The sequence below is a fragment of the Arvicola amphibius genome, chromosome 1 (genome assembly GCF_903992535.2).
Source record: "Arvicola amphibius chromosome 1, mArvAmp1.2, whole genome shotgun sequence".
Classification (NCBI taxonomy): Eukaryota; Metazoa; Chordata; class Mammalia; order Rodentia; family Cricetidae; genus Arvicola; species Arvicola amphibius.
In genome coordinates, this window is record NC_052047.1 from 180,943,419 (window position 1) to 180,968,948 (window position 25,530).

The window sequence follows — 25,530 nt, forward strand, 5'->3', positions numbered from 1 at the left end:
CTTTGTTTAAAAGTAATTCAAGATACTTGTAAGTGGGCAATGAAAGAAGGAAGTATAGTCCTGCGTGATTGTTCACACCACCCATTGTGCCCAGGAGCTAGCCCTATCCCTTCTTAATGCTAGTACAAACATTTCTAACACAGTGTGGACCTAGGCTCATCCTCACCTCGGACCTTTCTTCATGCACCTAAATGTTCTATTCCATGTCTTACAGTACTGTTTAAAGAGAATGCACTACAGAGTACATTACCTGAGTAGACTAAAGACATTATTAACGTGGCCTAGGAAGGTGGCTCAGTTGGTCAAGTTCTCTTTCACCCACATGAGAAAACAGAGGAGGTGGTACACACCTGTAATCCCAGCACTTGGGAGGGAGGAAGGAGGGTTCCTGGGGCTTATTGGCTAGTCAGTCTAGCCTATTGAGTGAGCTGCAGGACCAGTGAGATAACCTCTCAAAAACAAAGGTGGAAAGCAACTGAGGACACAGTTAACACTAACCTCTGACCTCCACATATGCACACTCACACACATACACACACACACACCATACATATATTCAAAAACACAGACAATTTGTTTTTTTTTTTTTTTTTCAAAAGACTTATATTTACTCGTAGAAAGTGTGGAATCATATCCTGCCTCTCTCCCTACGGGGTGGAACCTCCTACACACGATCACCTCTCTAGACCTGTTTCCTTATCTATTAGAAGGGTGCATCATATGCTTCCCATGGTTATTTATTTGGGGGTTCTGTTATTTCCAACTGGGGCTTTGCACACCACAAGCAAGCTACTTCTCCAGCCTTCACAGGGTTATCAATACACACTTACTGTGAGTCAATATATAGGGATCACTTACAACAGGACCAAGCACATGCTATTCCAAGTTGTATTAGCATTACATCTGTGATGTCTTAATAGAACATGCTCTAAGGGGCAAGTTTTAGCTTCTGAAAGCTGTTGTTTAATTAATAATCTAATCCCACAAGTGTTTTTTTAAACACCCACTCAGCATTCTTCCCCTGACAATTAGCAGTTCAGAGCACTTGTTGCTCTTGCAGAGTTCCCAAGTTTGGTTCTCAGCATTCATACTGGGTGGCTTATAACCAACCACCAGGAACTCGAGTTCCTGGGGATGTGGCACCCTCTTGTAGACTCTATACGTAATACACACACATTCATGCCGGCAACACAGTCACAGAAAACAAAAATCAACTTTAAAGTGTTTTTCATGGGCATTGCCATTTACATATTAAATTTGCAAATTATGCTACTTTTTGTACACTTACAATTTATTCAATTATAAACTAGGACTTCCGTTCATAGCAGTATAAAATACAAGATTTTAAAAGTAGAATATAAATTTGTATGTCCACATGATGGAACTGTAACTTATTAAAGTTCAGGATTTTACATAGGAACTGAAGTACTAAAAATTATCAAATACTACCTAAAATATTGAAAAAAATACTTGCCAGGTATTTAAAAGAAACCAAATTACTCCAATATATACATGGTCTCTATATACTGTACAAAAATATTACCTTTCATAAAATCTAAGACAAGTTAACTGATAGAAAAGGTAGTTTTCACTTAACTGCTTAAAATATGAACAAACTTATCTTAAAGAATCACGAGTGTCGCAGAAAAACATGCTACTAGTTCAGTGTTTCTCTGAAAAAAACTTACACATACACGCAATTAGGTTCTGGCTAAAAGATGTCAGCTAATCCAGGCCATAGAGCAGCGAGAATGTCCTCATTTCGTCACCGAGCAGTTACAACCGGACATTCTCCATACACAACTTCTCAGGCAAAAATCCTATCAATAAAAACAATCATACGCCAAGTAACCTTCTAGGTTTATCAGACTTTTCTTGCTTCCCGGAGTCTACCATGGGGGGGTCGGGGGGGGGGCAGCGTTACAGCTCTAGGTGAAAGTCACTCAAAAAATCATTAAATCCAAGCTTTGATGTGAAAATACAATTAAATAAACCGCCAATCAACTTCAGACCAAATGCAAAAGTGAGTGGGGGTGTGGCCTGAGGGCTGGGTGGCTCAAGGGCCCCTAGGGTCAGAGCTGCCCCAGTTAGAGACCGACCACCCGGATGTCCTCTGGGGACTCGCGGAGTGCGGACAAAGTTACAGGAAAGGCCTGAGGACCTAGTGCATGCAGGGTGAAGACGTGTCCACGCGTAAACCGTTCACGCCTCCGGTTCACTAAAGCTGTCCCCCCACCCCCACCCCAGGATTTGAATCCGGTTCGGACGGGAGAGAGAAGGATGGGAAAAGGCCGGAGCGGGCCGTGAAGCGATGGGTATTTCCTGGTTGGCAAGCGCCTGGTGATCACGGTGCATCCCTCTTCCGCCGTGCTGTGTCCCACAGTATCCAGTTTCCCAGGGTCCAGAGCCCGCGACTGGGCGACCCCCGGGCCCCAGCCCAGAGAGGCGGAGCCGAGGAGCAAGGCCCAGGCCGCCGAGGGTGCTCGAAAATGCCTCCTCCTCCCAGCTCCCGCGGATCCGGCCCCGCCATGCCCGACCGGAAGGAGCACTCGGCCGGCCGCAGGGCTGCACCGAGCCTCCAGGCCGCACCGGGCCTGGCGGGGCTGCAAGCGGGGAAGCGGACCGGGGGCGGCCGCGCGGCTCGCTTCGCCTCACCGTGTGTTCGTGCTCGTCAGACCGAGCCCGGGGCAGCAGCAGCAGCAACAACGCGGCGGCCGCCGCCACGCCAGGAGCGCCCGGCAGCGGCCTCATCCTCCGCGCTCCCACAGGCCGGGCGCCGGCCCACCGACTCCTCCGCCGCCGCCGCCGCCGCCGATTCACATCCACCGGGCGCGGAAAGACGCACGGGGCCCGGGCCCAGCCGCTGCCTCCGCCGCCGTCACCGCCCGCTCCGTGCCACCCCCGCCCCCCGGCCTCCGAGCCTCTTCCTCTGACTCAGCCACGTCATCCGGCCACCCCGGCACACGCCGGAAGTCCTCCCGACGCGGGGCCGCAACCGCCGCCGGCGCGCGCAGGCCGTGGGCCCGAAGGGTTCCGGGGCTGGTGTGCGGTCGCTCGCCCAAGCCCCGTCTGAGCCCTCGCGCTTCCGAGCCGAAGCCGCGTGAGGCCGATGGGCTGACTTAACACGGGCTCCGGCGCCTAGCTCAACGCTAACACCCTTCTGTCTAGCCCAGAGAATGAGCTCCCCAAGCTTCTTCATGGAAGATGATCTTTAAGCTTGTACAGGGTGGGTTGGGTGTTTTAACATCACCGAGTACTGATTGGACTTCTGTTCAATCAAGAGATGTGGGCTAAGCTGACGTTCTTGTTCATTTGTTTGCCTACGTGTTGTTTTTCTCCCATCATCCTCAGTCACAAATGTGTTCTGCTCCTCTGAGCTCCAATCACTTGTTCTTATTTTCTGTATCTAAACCGGTAATAAGGAGCTACTATTTCACTCGTGTAACCTCAACATTCAGGAAGCTGGACTGATTGTTGCATATTCAATGCTTGCTTGGGTTTCAGTGTGAGACAAAACAAAATGAGAAAAGAACAACAACAACAAAATGAAATAAAGCAGGTCATGGTAATCCCTGCACTTGAGGGGCAGAGGAAGAATTGCTGAAAGATTGGACCCAACTTTGTCTACAGGCCCAGTACCAGGTCAGCCAGGCTACATAGCAAGGCCCCATCTCAAACCAAAACATAAGGACTCAGAAATATGTGTCACATGAATAGAACAGCCCTCTAAATGTGGGACTTTGGGGGAGGATTGTCTCATCCATCAGAATACGGTAGAGTCTAGTATTTGGTCTTGTAATATCTCAACAGCCAATATTCCATACCACTTGCACTGTGCAGAAGTTTGAATAAAAGCTCACTGCAATCTTCCTTCCCTGTTCATTCCCCAAGGGGGAAACTCAGATTACATTACTTTGTCCAAAACACACCTTGAGTCGTGAATAAGTAAGTCATGGAATCATCACTAAGGATTTTCTCTGCCAGGCACTGTTTGATACTCACGTAGACCCTGTGCAACAGGTACCTTCAGTGTTGTTAACGTTACAGGAAAATAACTGAAGCGCAGGTTGGGTGACTTACTGAAAGACCAGACGCGGTTTGCTTTGTTACTTTTTTTTGTTTGTTTGTTTTTAACTACTAATATAATCGTACAGCCCTTTAAAAGGTGGATCAAATGTGTGCTCATTGGCATGAAATTATATCCAAGAAGTACTTAGAAGGAGAAATAATTTGCTTCCATTTTAAATGATAACATGCTAGTTTATCTGTAGAAAATAATCTTTTGTTTGTTTTTTGTTTTTGTTTTTTTGAGACAGGGTTTCTCTGTGTGTAGCCCTGGCTATCCTCAAACTCATAGGTAGCCTCCTGCCTCTGCCTCCAAAGTGCTGGGATTAAAGGCATGCACCACCACTGCCTGGCCACATTTTATTTTTTGAGGCAATATCTCTCACTGAACCTGAAACTCAAGTATTCTGCTAGACTGCCTGGCCAGCAAGTTCTGGGACCCTTCTTCTCCATTTCCCAGATCTAACTTCCTATGTGGGTTCTTGGGATCTGAACCCAAATCCTCATACAAGCAATTTACCAACTGAGTCATATCTCCAGCCCTGGATGTTTCCTGGAATAAGTGTGCACTACATATGTAATGAGGGCTGAGTGTTGTCCTTGCTAAAGGGTACATACAATCCAGCTTCCTTAGTCTGTGACGGTCTTAGTCACAGTTCTATTGCTGTGAAGAGAGATACCATGACCAAAGCAACCTTTATGAAAGAGAGCATTTAGCTGGGGACTGAGGGCTTGCTACAGTTTCAGAGGGTCAGTTCATTATCATCATGGCAGCGAGCATGGCAGGGGGCATGGCACTGAAACAGTAACTGCATCCTGCTCTCCAGGCAGAGAGACTGAAACTGGGTCTGGCCTGGACTTTTCAAATCTCAAAGCCCACCCCCAGAGACACACTTCCTCCAGCAAGACCACACCTCCTAATCCTTGTAATCCATTCAGACAGTTCTTTTCCTCAGTGACCAAGCATTCAAATGCCTGAGCCTGAAGGGGCCATTCTTACACAAGCCGTTATAATGACTGTGCACCTGAGCAATCAGACCCATCTGAACTGTGTAAGTTAGTTTTTCGTCAACTTGACACAGACTAGAAACTCTTGAAAAGAGGAACCCTCAATAAGGAATTGCCTCCATCATTTTGGCCTGCGGATATGTCTGCGGGGCATTTTTTTTTCCTGATTTCTGATTGATGTGGGAGGACCCAGTCCATAGTAAAAGTGCTACCCCTAGGCAGGTGGTCCTGGGTTGTATAACAAGCAAGCTGAACAAGTCATGGGGAGCAAGCTAGCACTTGCCTCAAAGGTTTCTGCTTGAACTCTTGCCTTGACTCCCACCAGGAATGGACTGAGACTTGGAAATGTAAGCCAAATAAACCCTTTCCTCACCAAGCTAGTCGTGATGTTTAACACAGCAGCAGAAAGCAAACTAAAACATTTAGCAATCACTAATACCTGTGTTTTGCCTTCACTTAAATACACATCATGTTCCTTACACCTCTGTGACCTATGCAGTGCTGGGAATGGACCAGAGCCATCTATGTGCTAGACAAGCATCTTGCCCCACTGTGCAACTTCACCAACGCTAAGCCTTTGCTCTTGGTATTTCCTTTATCTAGAATGTTCTGCTTCACCACCTGTCTTTAATGGGTCCTTCCAAGGCCGGCTCAATGAGAACTTGCATCATGCTCTTGGGCAGTTGAGCATCCCTTCTTGTAACCCCTCCGGCAGGGTCAGCTATTCAGGGTCCTCTGAAGGGGCGCTAACCTGAAAGACATGAGCTGAAAAGAGGAAGGAAACCAAGCAAGTTTCTATTGTCAAGGTCTCCGTTTATTGGGGGTGAAAGTTATAGCTTATATAGCCCTTGAATGGGGTGGAGGTAGGGGTAGGCAGGAACTCTGCAGGGGTAACTGAAGGTCATCAGTCAGCACCTGGTGTAAGCCAAAACATGTGATCCATTAACATTGGAGTAAGGGGCGGGTTCTGTTAACAGATGGTTCTCAAGATAGTGGGGATGTGGGGTGGGTTCTCCGTAAACATCCTTAGGGCAATGACCTCTACTATCCTTTAGGACGACAATGGTCCCTGACAAATCTATCCTTTAGGACAATGGTCCCTGACACCTTCTTTGGGATTTCCATAGCATTTGGTGTATTATATCATACTTTCTACCTAATCCCGCTTCCTCTTCTATATTGCAATCTGACCTTCTTTAATGAAAGGAGCTACCATTTGATGATTATTTGTCTGAGCTGCCAAGATAGTGCTTCCCACGTAGATATTCAACAACCATTTGCAAAATGAAAACATTACCAAGTGAAAAGGCAAATCACACAGTGGTGTTTAAAGAATGCTTTCCAGCTAGTCTAAGAGACATCACAAGGCAGTGCATGATTAATTGCTTATGAATCTTACATCAGTAATTGCTACTGAAATCAGAGGAGGCATCTTATTCATCTTTGTATATATTCCGAAGCACCTAGCACAGAGACTGGCTTGTAGTGGAGGCTCAGCAAAGGCTCCATGAATGAATAATCACTGGCTTTGAATGGAGTGATGATGGGCAATTGAAGAGCAAGCAGCATGAGCACCACATTGAGATGGATGAGTAGTTTCTTAAACATCCATCATCACCAGCCTTTTAGCCTCCCCAGATTTGAGGCATAAGCATTTGCTGGGTTTTGTGGGGGAGCATTAAGTTGGTAAATGGTTGGAGGTAGAAAGAACACAGGAAAAATTATGAAGTAATTATTTGGGGAGGGTAAATTTAAAATTAGGAACCCTTACGATAAAGAATAGGCAGGGCATATTTTTTTTTAAAAAAAATGCACAGTGCCGGGCGGTGGTGGCGCACGCCTTTAATCCCAGCACTCGGGAGGCAGAGGCAGGCGGATCTCTGAGTTCGAGGCCAGCCTGGTCTACAAGAGCTAGTTCCAGGACAGGCTCTAGAAACTACAGGGAAACCCTGTCTCGAAAAACCAAAAAAAAAAAAAAAAATGCACAGTGCAAGCAGGGCAGTGGGGGCACACGCTTTTAATCCCTGTACTCGGGAGGCAGAGGAAGGTGGATCTCTGTGAATTTAAAGCCAGCCTGATCTACAAAGCAAGTTCCAGCCAGGCTGTTACACAGAGAAACCCTGTCTTGAAAACCAGAACAAAACATAAAACAAAACAAAATAAAAAAAGCACAATGTGATCGGCTATGTGATTATGTAAGTGCTCCCCAAGTGGTAACAGGAATGGGTAGTAAAACAAGGCCACCCCTCATCTCAGTGAAGAATTCGGGAAAATTTCGCGGACAGAAGAACATACAAGGTCATTAGTTCAGTAACTAACTCTTTCAAGCAGTTACTATGTGCCAAGATCTCTGGTACACGTCATCAGTCAGTAAAACTGTGGCAGTGAAGGGTGTAGAAGAAAGGATTAGGAGGTAAAGGAACTGACTAGAGAAAAAGAAGTGTGGCTTCCAAGTTCCTTGACATCTGATAACCTCAAGACTGAACCAGAAGAGCTCGAGGGCACCCTCAAAATTAGTTTTGGGGCTAGGATGTGGTAGAGCACTGACCTAGCATGCAGAAAGTTCTGGGCTTCATCCCCAGCACCTCAGTAAAATAAAATAATAAAGATGTTTTGCCAAACCAGGGAATGAGAATTATGAATGTCTTACTTTATCCATTTCTTCTAGAGTAACCTCATTCCCTGACACACGGAAGGCAGAAATGCAAGCAATAAAAGTCCACCTCTCGATGGCGGTCCAGCCTCCTCCTGTAACAATTTTACCAGATCCAATTTTCTTTAAAACAAGAAAGAAAAACCACAAATTCAGTCTTTTATTCTCATTCTGGACAGACTCCATCATCAAAGTCTTAGGGTACAGATGACAATGGATCTTCAGGTTCCCATCCTCAGTCACACTTCTCTGGGAAAGAAATGATCTTCTCAAGGCAGTTGGGTAGCACAGGCCCATCTACCAGCATCCAGAGATGAGCCTCCGCTAGGACCTCAGGATGAGCTCCAGCCTTGCCAGGGTTACATTATGAAATGCTATCTCAAAAGACCGATTCATTCAATCAAATATATATGCAGATATCTTTGGTGGTGTTGGAACTGAACCCAGGCATGGGCATGCAAGGTAACTACTCCATCACTGATCTACATGGCAAGTCTTTGGTGTTTAGGGGTGTTTGGTTTTTACTTCTCTGTTTTATATTACTAATACAGGGTCTTACAACATAGCTTAGACTGACCTGGAATTAACCGTGTTTCCTGCCTCAGCCTCATGGAAATCCTGGGATTGACCAGCACGTTGCCTCCTAGCTCCTTGAACAACTTCTCTCTTCTTCTTCCTTCTTCTTCTTTCTTCTTCTTCTTCTTCTTCTTCTTCTTCTTCTTCTTCTTCTTCTTCTTCTTCTTCTTCTTCTTCTTCTTCTTCTTTTCTTCCTCTTCTTCTTCCTCCTCCTCCTCCCCTTCCCCTTCCTCTTCCTCTTTTTCCTTCTCCTCTTCTTCTTCCTCCTCCTCCTCCTCCTCCTCCCCTTCCCCTTCCTCTTCCTCCTCCTCCTCCTCCTCCTCCTCCTCCTCCTCCTCCTCCTCCTCCTCCCCTTCCTCTTCCTCTTCCTCTTTTTCTTTCTCCTCCTTTTCCTCCTCCTCTGTCTTCTTCTTCGTATTTGTCTTGGCAGTCACTTCCCTCAGGAAGATGAGGAAGGAGTACTTGCCACTTTTTCTCTTCTAGCTGAACTGTTCTAGAACTTATTATTGCTTTGAATTCTTTCTTTAAGAAGCTGTCAGTCAAAACATTGAGCTGTATGGGCTGCCATGATGGCTTAGAGGGCAAAGGTACCCTCTACCCTAATGACCTGAGTTTGATTCCTGGAAACCACAAAGTGGAAGGAAGGAATCACTCCCACAAATTGTCCTCTGACTCCATGACTGTGCTGTGGTACAGACAGACCCCCCCCACACACACCCCAAAAAGCCATCACAAATGAAAAAAAAAACTTTAGTTTGGATACTGAAGAGCAATTAAGGCCATTAGTTTCCTTGTGTTGCTCATAATTCATTGTCTCTAAGTTTCATTTGGGTTTTGTTGTTGGTTTTGTTTGGTTTGAGTTATTCAAGATAAGAGTCTCAATGCAGTTCATACTAGCCTCGAGCTCACTATGTAGCCCAGGCTGGCCTCAAACGCAATCCTTCTGCCTCTGCTTCTGGGATACTGGGAATGTAGAGACTCAATATCACATTCTGCCTTCACTCAAGTTGTTGTTTAATTAATTAATGTATTAAAATGATAAAAGGTAAGAAAGAGCGGCTGTCACATAATATAAAGAAAGCTCCTGGGTCCGGGGTTGCTCACTTGTAGACCAGCACAAGGGAGGGAAAGCCCTGGGTTTGATCCCATCTCCTTGCCTTTTTCTCCCCACCGCCAACTCCCACCCCCCCCCCCCCCACACACACACACACACAAATCCTGGCTCCGTAAGTGGCGGCAACTCCTTTAGGATGCCTCCATGCTTCTTCAGAAGGGGTCCCCTACCTTGGCCTTGGTCTTTCAGACTTGAGGTGACCTGGAGCATTGTTGCATGCACAGTTCTCTGCTTCAGAGGCAATGCGACACAGAGCTGACACACCGTGACGTGAACTCCTCCAGCGGGCAGCTGACTAAAATAAAAGCCAGGCTTCCTGCCTGCCAAACGAAGATTCGCATCCTTAGACCACGCCGACTCCCATGGTGTAGAAAGATAAAGCTGTCCTCTATTCTGTGGACTAAATGAGCTTTGGCAGGCTAGCCCAGGAACCTTTCTTTTTCTGTGAGAAATGAATTCCAAGTTTGTGCCTGAAAATTGCAACTCCACCGTACACCCTCCTACTCATCTTCTCTCCACCCTGGGAAGCCTGGTGTCTGGCCAGCAGGAATGAGTGAAGACCATTTCATGTTCTTAATAACTTGCTTGGAAACCAAAAAACAATTTACATACGCACCCAAATATTTTACAGGCAGAGTCCTTCAATTTCGGATTTAATTTCTCAGAAACAAATCTGTTACTATCACTTCCTCCACCAAGGAGGTGGAACTTGCACACTATTGCCTGAAGGGGGTGCTAAGAATGCCCACTTGCTTCCCTGGTGCCTGTAGAAGAGGAATCTGAAACCTCCAGCTATTGGGGAGTAGTGGGCTGGCTAAGCTAGCCTTTGTGTTTGTTTGTTTGTTTGGGGTGTTTTGGTTGTTTTTGTTTGTTTGCTTGTTTGTTTCTTTTATTTCCTCTTTTGTGTTTTGCTTTGTTTTGTTTTTTGAGATAGGGTTTCTCTGTGTAACAGTCCTGGCTGTCCTAGAATTTGCTTTGTAGACCAGGCTGGCCTCAGACTCATTGAGGTCTACCTGCCTCTGCTTCCCGAGTGCTGGCATTAAGGGTATGTGCCACCACCACCCAGCTCCATGTCTTTATTATACATAATGTATTCCTAAACATGTGGGTAAATGTGTTGTGTATGTAAAGGATGGATAAATATAAATAAATAAAGGATGATGTAGCCAGGCGGTGGTGGCGCACACCTTTAATCCCAGCACTCGGGAGGCAGAGGCAGGCGGATCTCTGTGAGTTCGAGACCAGCCTGGTCTACAAGAGCTAGCTCCAGGACAGGCTCTAAAGCTGCAGAGAAACCCTGTCTCGAAAAAAACAAAAAAAAAAAAAAAAAAAAGGATGATGTGTGATTCTAAGTAATAAGAATTCATTTTCACTATTAGGAATGCTCTTTTATAACACCATCCAGGTGTTTCATCTGGATTCTTCCTCCTTCCTCTTTTACACACAACTACCCAGCCTGATGGCTGGTTCAGTGACAATCTCCTCAGGATTTGAGACTGACCACTCCTGACTCTGATCAGGTCCCTCCCAAGCGTGCCACAGTCATCAGAGCCAGGTTCCTCAAAGAGCACTTTCAATTTTGTTGTCTGTTTATTTTAAGGCAAGAATAAAATGCAATTATATTATCCAAACATTGCACAAACAGTGCTGTGTACACAAGACGCTAATGCCATTGGTTGGCCTTGCCATGTTATTATCAAACCTGTTCACCAGAATAGGTGCATCAACCTAAGTTTGGTATCCAAAAGGTGGCTTGGGATAAAACGATTTATATCAAAATCCTCAAGATGGAGGCGATAAACAGCAGGAGGACCACCACATCAATGTTTTCATTTTTGTTCTCTTATGTGATAGTCTCTTATTTCTCCCAAATTGACAGGAGGGTTGAGGGACCACTGAAGGCACATTTGCAGAATGGCCACCATGTTCCAGGTTCTCTGTGAGATACTTTGTGAAAATATTCTCACATGGTGGACATGATCAATGATGTGTTTTATACACAACAACTCAAGAGTCCACCAGAAGTTAAACTCAGGGAGTGTTGGATGGAATGAGGTTGAAGGAGAACCTTTAATTATGAGAAATTGACCCAATAAGTATACATTGGAACAGATAAATAATAATAATCATAATAATATCTATGTGGGATTGGACAATGATTTCATGAGAAACAACCATATTGTCTGTACTTTAAAAGAGATACTTCTCATAATTTGTCTGTATGTATAGGTGAGATTAAGGATCTGTGATTTGAAGGTAAATTTATATAACAGGATCTCAAAATTCATAGTACAGTTACAGTTCTCTATACAGATTTACAAGGCCTGATGATAACTGTATATAGTAACAGTAGTAAGTCTGGTAGAAAATATTTTAGCTTCTTTCTCCCACCACTTCAGGCTCCTCAAGAAAGGAAAAAATCAAGTCCTTCTATTTCTTTATGGCCAGAACTATAAAGGCCACAGATTATATAAATGGGCTACCTCGTACCTCAGGCTTCTGGTTCTGGCTGTTTTCAGTGGTTTCCTGGCAAAATGACTAGTTTGACAACATACTGAGGTATAAATGGCCAAACTGAAAGCAGTAGCTGGTAGTCCCCTGCCTGGGTGATATGTAAGAGGTAAACTTCTGGAAGGCCAATGGTCAGGTATGGTTATATTTTTATATTGGGGGTGGGGGTAAAAGAAAAGAGGATTGGCTCCTTAGAGACAGAAAATGCAGTGATGGGGACTAGGGAGATGGGTCAGTAGATAAAGTGCTTGGTGTTCAAGCATGAGGACCTGAGTTCAGAACCCCAACATCCACACAGATGTCAAGGGGGCACAGCAACCTGCCTGTAATTTCAGCACCAGGAGAAAAGAGACAGAGGATTCCTGGAGCAAGTTGGACTAACTATATCAGTAATCTCTAGGCTCAGTTGAGAGACTCTGCCTCTGTAAAGAGATGGAGAGTGATTGCTGAAGCCTTCCGACATTGCCCCTAGTCTCCACAGACATACACACATACACATGCACACCGCACACATACACATGTAAGGGGGTGGGGGAGTGTGATGACATAGAACCACCTGAGTTCTCTTAGTTCCATGCTTCTGTGGGACCCCAGCTGCCTCCGGTGGAAAAGGAATCTGGTTTAACCCCTTCCTGAAATCATTGGCAGCTTTTTGTATGTGACCAGCCCCAGCACACACATAGAAATGTAGAACTGCTTCAAAGATAGGCCATTTCTTCTGCTGGAAACGCTACAGCCACTTCTAGAAACTAGGCTGGACTAGCAGGTATGTATGGACAAATCCATGTTTACTACAGGACACTCGTTTGTTAAGTACATTTCCGTCAACCCTGTTTGGCTCCTGCTATAGGATACGAGAGGTAAGTATTTTGATAGAGTCTTCATCCTTTTGGCAACCAAGAATGTGACCCAATACACTCAGCGACGTTGAACAAGGTCCTTAGTCTCAGTTCCACCATGCCTTAATGTCTTTGAGGGACACCCAAAGCAGCGGGGCTGCAACATCAGCAGTGATGGTGAATCTCAAGGTCTGCAGTCATGCAGAATGAATGGTCAATGTGAAGACTTCGGCAACAGGCTGCAAACCGCAAGTCTTAAAAGTCTGTAGTAGGCTTGATTTAGGAGTGGAAATCAGCGACCTCTGGGAGGAACTGGTGGAGGAGGATGGAAAGGCTCCCGGGTTAGAGGCCTGTAATGAAAAATAAAGCAACTCTTAAAAATTAACAAAATCAAAGCATTCTTGAGTACCCACAACCTGTGGCTACTTTGAAGAGCTATCAAAAAGACACCTCCTTTAGTTAAGGAGTCAGGACACACTACAAATGTCTGAAGGCCATAGATGTCATGGTTTCTAACCCATAAACGTCAGAATCACCAGTGGAGCTAGTGACAAATGCCAGTTCCCAAGCTCCAGTCCTGTTCATCACAATTTTTTTTTACTTACTTACTTACTTATTTATTTATTATGTATACAATATTCTGTCTGTGTGTATGCCTGCAGGCCAGAAGAGGGCACCAGACATCATTACAGATGGTTGTGAGCCACCATGTGGTTGCTGGGAATTGAACTCAGAACCTTTGGAAGAGCAGGCAATGCTCTTAACCTCTGAGCCATCTCTCCAGCCCCTGTTCATCACAATTTCTTGAGCTCGCAGTGTATGTTAGTTAACTAAGCCTTTTACTTTCTGTTGCTTTGTCCCCTTTGGGTCTCGCTGACCCTGGAGGGACTGCATTTCTCTCAGATAACTAATACCCCCGTCACCTCCTTAGGACCACTATCAATGTGCCCTTATCATTCCAGGGTCAGTATGAGACAAACAGAGATAATCCCACTGTCTCAGCACCTCTTACAGTTATCCACTCTAGTGATTCCGGGTCGATTTGACCCTGTCCTACTCACTGTTTTTCGTGGGAACCACAATGAAAAGCTCATGCCCATGTCTGAAATTTGTCTCCTCTGCCTCCTGACCATGTGTGCCAGTATGAACCCCAGTGGTGTGGTGCCCTCCCCTCCCCCTGTTCCAGAGAACCATGCATCCAGCAAACTATCTTCTGGATAGCAGCTGTCTCCTGTTCTGTTGACTTTGGTGTACCTAAGTAACAATAGAGCCCAGATGGTAAAATGCCAGTAATTCCAATAGGCAGCCCGGGTAGAGACTCTATCACAGTGAAGCTGTGTCTGAAAGAGGGACAGAGAATTCCATTGCCTGGTTCTCACTTCCTCACTGGATCGCTAAATGTTGTCCCAATTGTGCATGTGCCCACCTAAAAGCCCCTCTTCATGTTCTTCTGTTTAGACTTCTGTAAAGTCCTAAGTGACACTCCAGGTAGACCAGGGTGGGTCTATTTACAGATTGGTTCAATGATTACAGATGGCATTTCTACGTGTGTGCTGTAAAACCAATATTTAATCTCCAAGAAGCAAATCAATACATGCAGAAAGAGAGCTTTGTTGGGCGCTGTAATTGAACTATGTAACCCTGAAGCTGCACAGTCCATGATTGAATGAATCTGTGAGTAAATATTTGCTTAAATGCCTCCTGAGCACTGCTTTTGATCAGGTCAAGGAAATGGCGAGAGCTGGGAATGGCGGGGCTGTCTCAGGAACAAGGGAGGGAGTCAGACAGAGCACAGACTAACCACAGATGTCTACAGGAGGTCCTGCTCTGGTCCCAGGAGTAGAGGGCTTTGTGTGTTTGCAACTGGACTTCTGGGATCTATGCAGTAAAAACATCAGAATTGTGTCTTTCTGCCTCCCAGTCTTCTGCCCTATAAATTATGGGTCAGGCCATACCTCTTAAGCAAGTTTAGGCCATTCCTTCCTTTCTACAAACATTTGCCACAATTCACACTGTGTGCAGCAAACAGCAGGTTAAAATGAGCATGGATCTGGCTATCAAGACACTGGGTATGTGTGTATGAGACAGACAATGGGCAGAATCGGGAGACTGGACTGTCTGATAGGCACAGCTCAGACCTTAAGGGACATCTAAGCATGGCTGTTTACATACACAACTCTCTCTCTCTCCCTCCATCACCCCCTCCATGTGTGTGTGCGCGTACACACACGCATGTGCATGTGTGTGCATGTGTGTGTGCTTGTGAGTGTGTGTGTGTGTGTGTGTGTGTGTGTGTGTGTGTGAAAATTTCAGCTTGGATGACCCTGTTTTCTCATCTGCCCAGTCAAGGTATGTGGGCACTTAGAGATGACATGGAAATTAGTCAGCAGCTTTATGTCTGGCCTAGAGTAGATGCTTAGAAAGCCAGAAATCTCACTGTAAGGATGAACAGTCTTAGACATTTCACGATCAATTTAGTTTCACTCTGATGGGCAGTTCCAGAAAAAGATCAGAAGCCCCAGTTCAGGATTTATGACAGCAGGTAGAACAGAGCAGAGAAGTGGAAGGATATTAAATCCAAATTGGGAGTGGTCTATGCAGACTGCTGTCTCAGACACCAAGAAGCCAAAACTGGAGACATCTGCACATTCTTACTCCAGGGTGCGTTTTCACTGGTGATGAGTTTGACTCAAGAATCCAGCAACCCTGGTGATGACAGTGTTCTCTGAAAGCCAGGCTTAGCTGGTATGTCTTTGTGTGCCCGTACATACCATCTAATGTAACTTTCAGGTCCCTAGAAGCTGTTTTTTTTTTTGTTTGGTTTGGTTTTGAAACAGCCTCTTATTATAAAGACCAGGCCAACCTCAAAATCCTGGCAATCCTCCTGCCTCAGATGCCATACCTGGCTTGATGTCTAATTGTGCAAGAACTTAAGAAGTCCAATCCAAGCAATATCAAATACCCAATATGTGTCTGTTAATATACCAGACATAGAAAAGAACAGAAAAAATATCCACTCAGAAGTAACTTCTATGTTTGGGGAGCTAGCCAACTGATGCAGCACGTGCCATGCAAATGCAAGGACCTGAGCTGAATCCCACATAAAAACCTGGGCACGGCATGGTGGAGTGCTTTGCAATCAAAGTGATGGGGAGACAGAGACAGAGGAACCACTGTGGCTTGCTGCACAGTCAGCCTAGCCTACTCTGCAGGCTCTAGGCCAAAGAGAGACCCTGTCTAAAAAATAAAAAGGAACAAGAACAAACAAGGTCCCCTGAGGTCATTCTCAGATGAGCACACACCATCTCTGCTCTCACAGGGTTCACTATCCACTTGAGGAGAGAAACATAAGCAATGTTTATGATATGGGATATAATAGACTAGAGAACCCAAACTAGAGGAGTACTCAGTGTGGGTCCATCAGCCAAGACTTCCTAGTGGAAGGATGCTTGGACTCAAGGAAGCACAGAATATAGAAGGGAATAGGAAGAGAACCTTCCAAGGAAAGTGTTTCTCCAGTACATTCCTGAGAACATCTAAGTAGTACAACATGGATGAGAACAGCAGAACAAAGTGACGAACAGCTGGACAGGGCCAGCTAAATACCCATAATCCAGTTCTGAGGTTCTTTCAGGAAATGGATCATCAGCTGCTTCCGTTCTAGAAAGTGAACCTGATTGCAGTGTGGAGAAGGGACCCCGGGGCAGGGAGGTAAGTGTGGGCCTCAAGGATGAACCAACGACTACCAGAGGGAAGGGGGAGCATGTCTGATCGCCGAAAGGGCGGCAGAATGGACGGTGCCTGGAGAGCCACTGGACGAGAGAGCTGTGAGGGAGTGGGGGGCTCCAGATAAGTCCCAGGGTTGGGACTGGGGGAAGGCGGAGACTGGTGTCTCTGCCCCAGGCTTGGGAACTCATGAGGAAGTGACTTGGAGTGGCTTGCTGAGTCTAATACTTTATAGGCTGTGTCTGAGACACCCATGGGGCATGTGAGTTCAGGTCCCCAGTCAACAGCAGGAAGGAGAAGGTAGGGATGGAGGCACCAGGCTGTCTGCTGGCAGCAGCTGAGGGCTCTGTGAACAGCAAGTGAAACCAACAGAGGAATTAGCCAAAGCTGGGGCCGTGTGGACTGAGGTAGCACCAGAGAGAGGAGAAAGTTGAGAACATGGGATTATAGGTTCCCAGAGTGGAGCTGGGGCATGTAGCCAGACTCCCTTGTGTCTCTCAGCCTGTCAACCATTCACAATGGTCAGAGAGGGCCTCACTCTGTCCACAGACTGCCCCATTTCTATCCTGAAACCTGCGCGCATACTTAGAATGCCAGCACATACTTGCAGATCCTATTCAAACCAAAAATGCGCACAAGTCTTGAGTTCTGTTAACTACAGGTCTCCACAGCGTCTGCCTAGGAAAGTATCTCCGTCCTCTGACCATCCTATCTTTACCACCACTCTTTGGCCAGCTCCCCAAACAATTCCTCTCTCGCCTCTTCTCGCAGTTAGACGTGTCCCAAATCCTATCTTTTCATTCCTGGAAGCTGTTTTCCCGACTCCTCTTCTTTTCTTGTCCATTAACAATAGTGACAGCAATGTCAACAACAGCAACAAAATCCTGCGTAAGCCGACGGCTGCAGTTTCAAGCTTGCCACGTCCTCTCTTGGAACAATTAGACAAGGGGCTTCGGGGTCTCAACCTTCAGGAATTAGAAAGTCTTGGCTCTCCTCCTGTCTGACACCTTGATTTTCCTGGCCAGGTGTCACACAATGACTAGAAAACCAACCCTGTCAGTCCCAGCCTCTCTCTATTTCCCATGTCCCTCCACCTGCAAGATGTGATAATTCCCACATTAAGTAACGCACTTAATGTGTTTGACATAAACACGGCCACAGAGAAAGCAGTCATTAAATAATAACATTTATCGCAATGATCATTCTTGCATCACTCCTGCAAAGCGTCCCCGCCCCCACACGCACACACCAAATACAGAGTAACTTTCAAACAGCGTAATACAAAGTCAGGGCACAGGTCTGGGTTGTCACATGCACTCCTTCCGGGAGTAGGAATACCCTAATGTGTATCTCTCAGGCTGCGCCGGAGAAACATGCCAATGATTGCAGCACAGCTCGGGCTGTCAGACAGTCGTGCAGCAGGTGTCACTAGAGGAATGTCACTGGGAGCAGCTGGAAAGGCAGTAAATAGCAGAGGCCAAAATGGAGCGAGAGATGGCGAGGCACAGGGCACCAGACAGAGGCCTTTACGTTGCACTTTCTCACACATCCCTTGGACGAACTTTATTTATATTTAAATAGGCAAAAATGGCCTCTTTTCTCATGCTTTGTATTTTAACCATCAAAGCCTGGGTTTCACATCCAAGCCCTCCTTTCTGGGGAGCCTGGGGAGATGGTTCATTTGTTAAAGTACTTGCAATGCAAACATTAGGACCTGAGTTTGAATCCCAAGCACCCGTATAAAAACCTAGGCATGGCCACATGCATCTGTAATCCTAGCGGGGGTGGGGGGGGGGGGGCAAACAGAAGGATCCTGAGTGCTTACTAGCCAGCCAGTATATCCAATGCGGAGCTCCAGGTTCAGTGAGAAAGACGTTCACGCACAAATATGTACATACATACACACATGTGAATAAAAAAATTCAAATTTGTTTTAGGAGCTGGAGAGATAGCTAAGCAGCTGAGAGTAGTTGCTTTTCTTCTAGAGGACCCACTTGAGTGGCTCACAACCACCTGCAACTCCAGCTCCAGGGGAACAATGTCATCTTCTGGTTTCCACGGGCACCTGTACATACGTGGTGCTTCACATAGACACACATGCATACACAGAAAATAAAAAAAATAAAATCAGAAATAGAAAAGATTTTAAAGGCTGATAGTTATATCCATGCCCTTCACATATGCTATTTAAAGTGTGAGCAACTAAGCTGGGTAGGGTGGTTCATGCCTGTAATCCTAACTTCCAGGAGGCTCAGCAGGAGGGTTGAAAGCTGGAGGCTAGCCTGTGTTACATAGTGAACTTATCTCAAAAGGAGGAGGAGGAGGAGAAGGAGAGGAAGAGGAAGAGGAGGAAGAGGAAGAGGAAGAGGAAGAGGAAGAAGAAGAAGAAGAAGAAGAAGAAGAAGAAGAAGAAGAAGAAGAAGAAGAAGAAGAAGAAGAAGAAGAAGATGATGATGATGATGATTCAGGAGCAGAGGCTGGAGAGATGGCCCAGAGGATCTGTGCTTGGTTCACAGCACCCCCATGGGGTGGTTCACAACTCTCTGTCTCCTGTTCCAGGGGATCCAGTGTCTTTGGCCTCTGCAGAGTTACACATACCTACACACGATTTAAAGCTATATAAATAAGTCCTGCTTTAAATCAAGGATAAAAGAAGCAAACAAAATGTTATGATGTATTGGTATTTGCAACAGAATAAAGTATCACTTTTTACTGAAGAGAGCATGCTGCAGTGTGTTTCCACAGCTCTGTCCTCATTCTTTGGTGGTCTTAGATGCTCCCAAATCCCCTCCTCCTCTACAGTTAGGAGAGTGAGAAGAAAATTCACATCTACTTCAACGTTACCTCTGTGATGCGGCTCGAGGAGGCACCCTGGGGGGCCTCTCAAGGGACACAACTGGTGTTCCAGTCACAACTGGTGCTCCGTCCACTTGGGTAGGACCTGGGCTGCGACTTCGAGTAATTTCAGGGACTTCATTATCCTATAGCATGCAAGAAGAGGAACAAAAGTGACTATTACACAAAACGCATAAACATACATAGCTGGGCACCATGAGATAGCCCTCACCATTGTTAGGCTGTTCCCAAACCAGGAGCCAGCCTAGTGCCAACGACAGTTTTCCGTATCCTTCTGGTATAGTCTAGGAACACGGTTTTACCCAGGTTATCACGAATTGCCTAAACTCAAAATCCTTGCTTCTCCAAATATGAGAGCTGTCTCATACTCGGTCTGCTAAAACCACCTGCAAGTTTACAGGAGTGCTCTCCCTAAGACCCATTCTCCTGAGTCTTCAGGGTGAGTGGTGACTCACATGACCACTTGGGTTCAAACCAGGTCAGGACAGACACTGACACCAATGAACCAACTTGAAATGTGGCCTCCCCCCAGAGTAGCTGAGAAGATGCCTGACTGTCTAGAGACCATGCCACCATCCATGTGAAAAGGCAGGAGAGGCTAGGGTACAGAGAGAGGGATAAGATCGGAGACAGATACCCTGGACTCTGGGAAATAAAAGACTATCCCATGGCTCCATGCAGCACGACACAGGCTTCTGATCTAGGGCCAGCACAATGCTGCCCCTGGAGCCCTCAATTCACACAACTCCTTCCTGCAGACACCCCACTTCTGGCTAAAAGTAGTCTGGGTAGACTTGTCTATCTCTGTCTATGCTACCCTTCCCCCTTTCTTCCTTTATACTGAGGCAAAATTCATATAGCCACGAGGTCAACCATTCCAGAACAAAATGGCTTTGGCACATTTGTAGCTTTATGGAGTCACCTTCTATCTAATTTCAAACCATTTTCCTCACCTGCAAAGAAAAACCCAAAGTCATCAAACAGTTCTTCCTGTGCCCCTCACCCTCCGGCTCCACCAGCCAACAACCCTCACGCCATCTTTCTGCATCTGCCCATTCTGCATTATTTCATATAAACGGCATTCATAACATGTGACCTTTCGTGTGTGGCTTCCCTCCCCATGGGTGCTTTCTCTTGTGATAAAACGACCCCTGAGACCGGATGGGTAGCGTGGAAGTCCCGACTCTCACCTCGTTGTCACCCTCCATGCCACTGCTCACGCTGAGGAGACTCCGCGTACTCGATCGGTTACTCGCGCTGCCTAAAGGGCAGAAACAGCATCAGCTGGACTGTGGATTCTCCCAGGAGAAAAGGAAAGGCGGAACTCTGGCCCTGCGTTATTTATAGCAATAGAAACAGTACATAAACCGCGGAGACAAGAGTCTTCAGAGTGTAGTCACCTTAAGCCGTTTCATTAGAGTTCAGTTTTTCTGTCAGCATCACGCAAAATGGTTTGCTTTCTGATGGCCACTTTGGGCTTAATAGCTACCATTTACCCAGGATTTACGGCACACGGAGTGCTTTCGAAAGCATGATTGCCATTTAATCCCTTTGAAAATCCTATTTGATATTAGAGCTTTGATCTGACAGGCATGGAAGCAGAGGCCCTCGGGGTCTCAGTTGCTCTAAATCTGCAAGCTGGTTTTGTTACCATGGTCTTGCTGCTTAATTAGGAATTACAGGGCAGGGGTGTGTGTAGGACACAGATGCACCTTCGAATAAGAGATTACATGCCAACACCAAACAAAAGCCATAACTGTGGATGTACAAGTTCCTGGGTCCAAACCCCAGAACTACAAAAACAGAAATACACAGTACAAATTCAAAAGTATAATGCATGCTCGTAGTAGGAATTTTGTGTGGAAACCTTTTTGGTTAGGACTTTATTACCTGTACCATTAAAATAGCACTAGTCCATAGGACTTTCTAGAAATGTGTGTTATCCAATGTGATAACTAGTGTGAAATCAGGTAGAACTAAGAAGATGAATTTTAAAATTTGTGTCTTGAGGTAGAATCTCATTACCTAGCCCATGGCTGGTCTGGAGCTTGCTATGTATGTAGACCAGGTTGGCCCTGAACTTGTGGCCATCCTCATGGTTCTGTTTCCCAAATGTTGAGCTTACAAGTGTGTGTTATTGGAGGCAGACTTTTTAAAATATTTATTTTTATTTTATGAGTGTGTTTGTCTGCTTGCATGTCTGTGTACCATGTGCATGCCTGGTGTCCAAAGAGGCCAGAAGAGGGTGTCAGATCCCCTGAAAATGAAGTTAGAGACGGTTGTGAACTGTCGCATGGGTGCTAGGAACTGAGCCTGGGTCCTCTACAGGAGTACTGAGTGCTATTAATTCAAGAACCATCTTTCCTGCCCCGGATTGAAAAACATTTTAGATTAGATTTATTCATTTTATTTTATGTGTGTTTTGTCTGCATTATATGTATATGCCACATGTGTGCCTGGTGCTCTCAAGGTCAGAAGAGGGTAGAACTGGAGTTATGGATGGCTAGGAACCACCATGCAGGTGCTGAGAATTGAACCCTGGTCCTCTGGAAGAGCATCAAGTGCTCAACATCGCTGAGTCACTTCTCTAGCCCTCAAGGAAGACTTTTAAATCTGGCAAGATATTTCTCTAACCCAGGGGATTTGGTTTGTTCACTAGGAAAACATGGCCCAGCCTCTCTCTATTCAATTTACACCCATAACCCAACTTACCCATCAAAATGTTATTCCTTCCCCTCCTTTCAGCCAGCTGCTGCCCCAAGGTTCAAACCTCCTCAGAACTCATGCTTGGAATAAACGCTACCAAAACTCTCCAGATTTCCCAACCAAAAGCAATCTCCGAGCTCCTGGGTCGCCATGCCTGTGCCTGGGTGTCCACATGTCATTGATTATGTCTCTCACAGTCTCCACAGAGAATCCCACAGTGCCCTGCACGTTCTCCATCAGCAAGAAGTAAAAGATGTCCCAGGCACTGTCTCCATGACTGCGAATTCAAACCCATCAACTCCTACTACCCTTGGCATTCCTAAACCTGAAACCACAATGTCTGGCCCTAAACCTTAGCCCCCAGGTATTATTTCCCCTCTGGGCTCATGACTGACCCATAGTTCCCTGGGCTACACAGTTCGTAGCATTCTTTGGTCTTGGCCCCATACTCTGCTCTCATGTCAGGGGGAGGGAGACCGTGCCACATCTTGGTCACCAGGGAAGAAGGCTCAGACTAGTATCTACCTAGTTTTGGGCTTTCCTCTATTACAAGTCCATAAAGATACAATCTGGTTCCTTTCATCCTTCTGTCTCCAGTGAATGCACAAGTGGGAGGGAAAAAAATGGTCATACGACCTTTGCCAGATAATCTACAAGAACACTGTTGAGTGTTCCACAATCAAGCTTTTGTTCTCTTAAATATAGCACTAATTACTGGGGCTTAATTACTTAGTTACAACCAAGTTTAACCTGTAACTATCTTTCTGTGGATCCCAAGAGATAACAGCTGTGCCATCATAAAAATAGTGATGCTCACAGGGTGTGACTCCACCGTAAAGGGCTCCGAGTCTGGCTTTCCCCACTCTCCCTCCCTGCCAACGAACTAGCTCTATTGGAAGGTGATGCTTCCCTGGGTAATAGCATAGTTAGATCTGGATATAATTTCTGGACCCTCTGCTCAGTTGCCGGAAGACTCAAGGCACATTTTCTAGCCCCTAACTGTTACCTAGAAACTACATGCTTTACTTGCTGTCTTGGATGAATGAGGTCACAGAGAGATATACATGGGGCTGGCAAAGAGCAACTGTCTGGTAGAAGTTGGTGTCCTCATCATCTTTAATTTGAAGGCAGTATACTAGTCTTTAGTGACAGCCCCATACAATGACATCGCTCCCACGAGCATTCACGCCTCTGTGTGTACTCCAGACTCAGCCATCGACTTGCTTTAGAATAAACATTAGCACATATGACAAAACCCAAAGCTCTCAAAGGCTCTGGCACAATCGTCTTGTCCTCCCTTCCCAAATTCCCTTGCCATGTAAAAGGTTCAGGCTATTCAGGTAAAGGCCATGTGGAGTAAGCTTTCGGAGAACACGAGGCCATCCTGGATGCCCCAGCTGAGTGCAGTCATCTGAGTGACCCTTGCTCATTGAACATGGGGAAGACACAAGCCACACCTTCTGAGTTGTGCCCAGGTTGTGGGATCGGGTGTAAATCAATGGTTGTATTCTGAGCAACTAGGTTTTGTCATGGTTTGTTACACAGCAGAAACTGGAGCAAGAACCAGCCCTGATCTGCAGTCACAAAGAAGAGCGTAAGGCCTTGGTCTGGCATTAGATAGCATTTCCTAGCCCCACAAGCTAGCTGTTTCTGGGCAACCACTTACTTGGTTCACCTGGTCCTCACTGTAGGCTACCCCAAAGTAAAACACACAGAGAACAACTTTCCAATCACAACACTTCACACCAACCCCCCACCCCCCCAAAAAAACCAAAAAAACCAAGAAACAAAACAAGCACTTTATATTGGTCTTTACGATGTTCCAACTATGGTTCCCTTTCCTATGGGAAGCAGAGCCCCCCCAGCTGCCCCCAGAGAAGGTTCTGGCACATCCCTCCTTTCTCATGTGTTTGAGAAAAGAGCCACTTGCCTCTAGTTTCTTCTGCATCCTGTCATCCCTGGGGAGCTCTCTCCTGCCTCTGATAGCAGAATTTTCAGAATTCTCAAGTTGCCTTTGGCAGAGGCAATCTTTGGGTATACATTACTGCCCCCATTATGTGTGGGGAAATTTTCTTCTTGTTCAGCCTACATTCCCAAGTCGTCACATGATAAGCTTTGGATGTGTTTCCGCAGGTCACGGTGTGAGGAATATTAAGGAAAGAGGACAAGCAGACTTCTACTGTCACCTGGCTGTTTAACCTTAAGCAAAAGAATTCCCTGTCCGGGAAAAATCTATATTGTAAGGAGTCTTGACCTGTGTCCTTGGTAAGCAATCGTGTGTGTGTGTGTGTGTGTGTGTGTGTGTGTGTGTGTGTGTATGTGTGTGTGCATGCATAGTAAGTATTTGTGGATATGTATGCATGTGTGTGATTTGTATGTGGAGGGGTACAGACAGATAAGTTTTTTCTGGGAAACAGATCCAGAATACACAGTAAATTCTCAAGGAGGCTGTAATGTAAAAAAGACAAGAGGTTTGGGTAGCCCATTATCCTGCATTCATCGGTGGATGCTCCACCTGGCTTCCAAGGAGACCCGAGTTGTGAAGTATACTCTTCTGCCTCTCTCATCATCTTTGCAGTTGTTTGGATACAGGGAAGCCAACATGTCAGCAAATGCTGCCCAAGATGCAGAAACAGTGTCCCCGGCCCGGCAGCCTGCACACCAGGCCTCGTCTGCCTCAATCAGACTCCCATTCACACTTCTTCACCAAAACAAAGATGTGTCCTAATTAGAACCTAAACCACCCGCGCAGAAGTTGGACTTCTCAAATTTGAGTCTATTGTTGTCCGCGGCGCTGATGAGATGCCCTTAGCTGCCCCTTAGCAGCTGGGGAGGAAGCAGGAGCTGCGGTGAAGAGTCCTGGCTTGGCTCCAGACTGAGTTCAAACCCCAGCCCTGCTCAGCTTTATTAGATACAACCTGGGACAAGGCACTAAGCCTGAACACTTCCTCCTCGGCAAGAAGAGGCCATGAATCTACATCATAGAGGTTTTGTGGTCATTAAATGATCAATGAAGACAATTTACTTTCAGTAAATGCCCAATCAATGTTAAGAATTATTATAAAGCAAGAGAGAAAAGCGGAAGATGAAGGGACGTGCGAAGCAGTGTGGGGCTGCATCTCCCCACCTGTGTGGACCATCACTAGGTTCAGCTATTTATAGAAGGAAAGCACTCTAAGAAGTATCACACCAGTGGGCAAATGCCACAGGACAACTGGTCTCCACACTCCACACCTCCCAAAACCAAATCAGATCTCCCTTGAGATCTCAGGCTCCTAAGAGTGCTTGCCAAGCCGGGCCGTGGTGGTGCACACCTTTAATCCCAGCGCTCCGGAGGCAGAGGCAGGTGAATCTCTGTGAGTTCAAGGCCAGCCTGGTCTACAGAGTGAGTTCCAGGACAGCCAGGACTACACAGAGAAATCCTGTCTTGAAAAAGCAAGACCAAGCAAACAAACAAAGTGTGTTTGCGGGCGGTA

The 25,530-nt window shown here is 46.1% G+C and overlaps 2 protein-coding genes across 3 annotated transcripts in view; both read right to left on the minus strand.

The window, feature by feature from the left end:
* The window catches only part of Tm9sf3 (transmembrane 9 superfamily member 3), a 51,829-nt gene extending 48,930 nt beyond the window's left edge, over positions 1 to 2,899 (minus strand). Inside the window, exon 1 of one of the 2 annotated variants that reach the window (XM_038327107.2) lies at positions 2,656 to 2,899. In XM_038327107.2, the coding sequence (XP_038183035.1) occupies positions 2,656 to 2,751 (96 nt within the window). In that variant the 5' untranslated portion in view covers positions 2,752 to 2,899. Of the gene's footprint in view, positions 1 to 1,694; positions 1,787 to 2,655 lie in introns of those variants that run through there. The other variant, XM_038327116.1, reaches the window with a different exon arrangement.
* Positions 2,900 to 11,467: 8,568 nt separating this feature from the next.
* Positions 11,468 to 25,530, minus strand: part of Pik3ap1 (phosphoinositide-3-kinase adaptor protein 1) — a 118,997-nt gene continuing 104,934 nt past the window's right edge. The window contains exons 15-17 of the mRNA XM_038321867.2: positions 20,539 to 20,609; positions 19,337 to 19,473; positions 11,468 to 13,116 (exon numbers count right to left, since the gene is read on the minus strand). Coding sequence (XP_038177795.1) covers positions 13,059 to 13,116; positions 19,337 to 19,473; positions 20,539 to 20,609 — 266 coding nt within the window. The 3' untranslated portion in view covers positions 11,468 to 13,058. The remainder of the gene's footprint in view (positions 13,117 to 19,336; positions 19,474 to 20,538; positions 20,610 to 25,530) is intronic.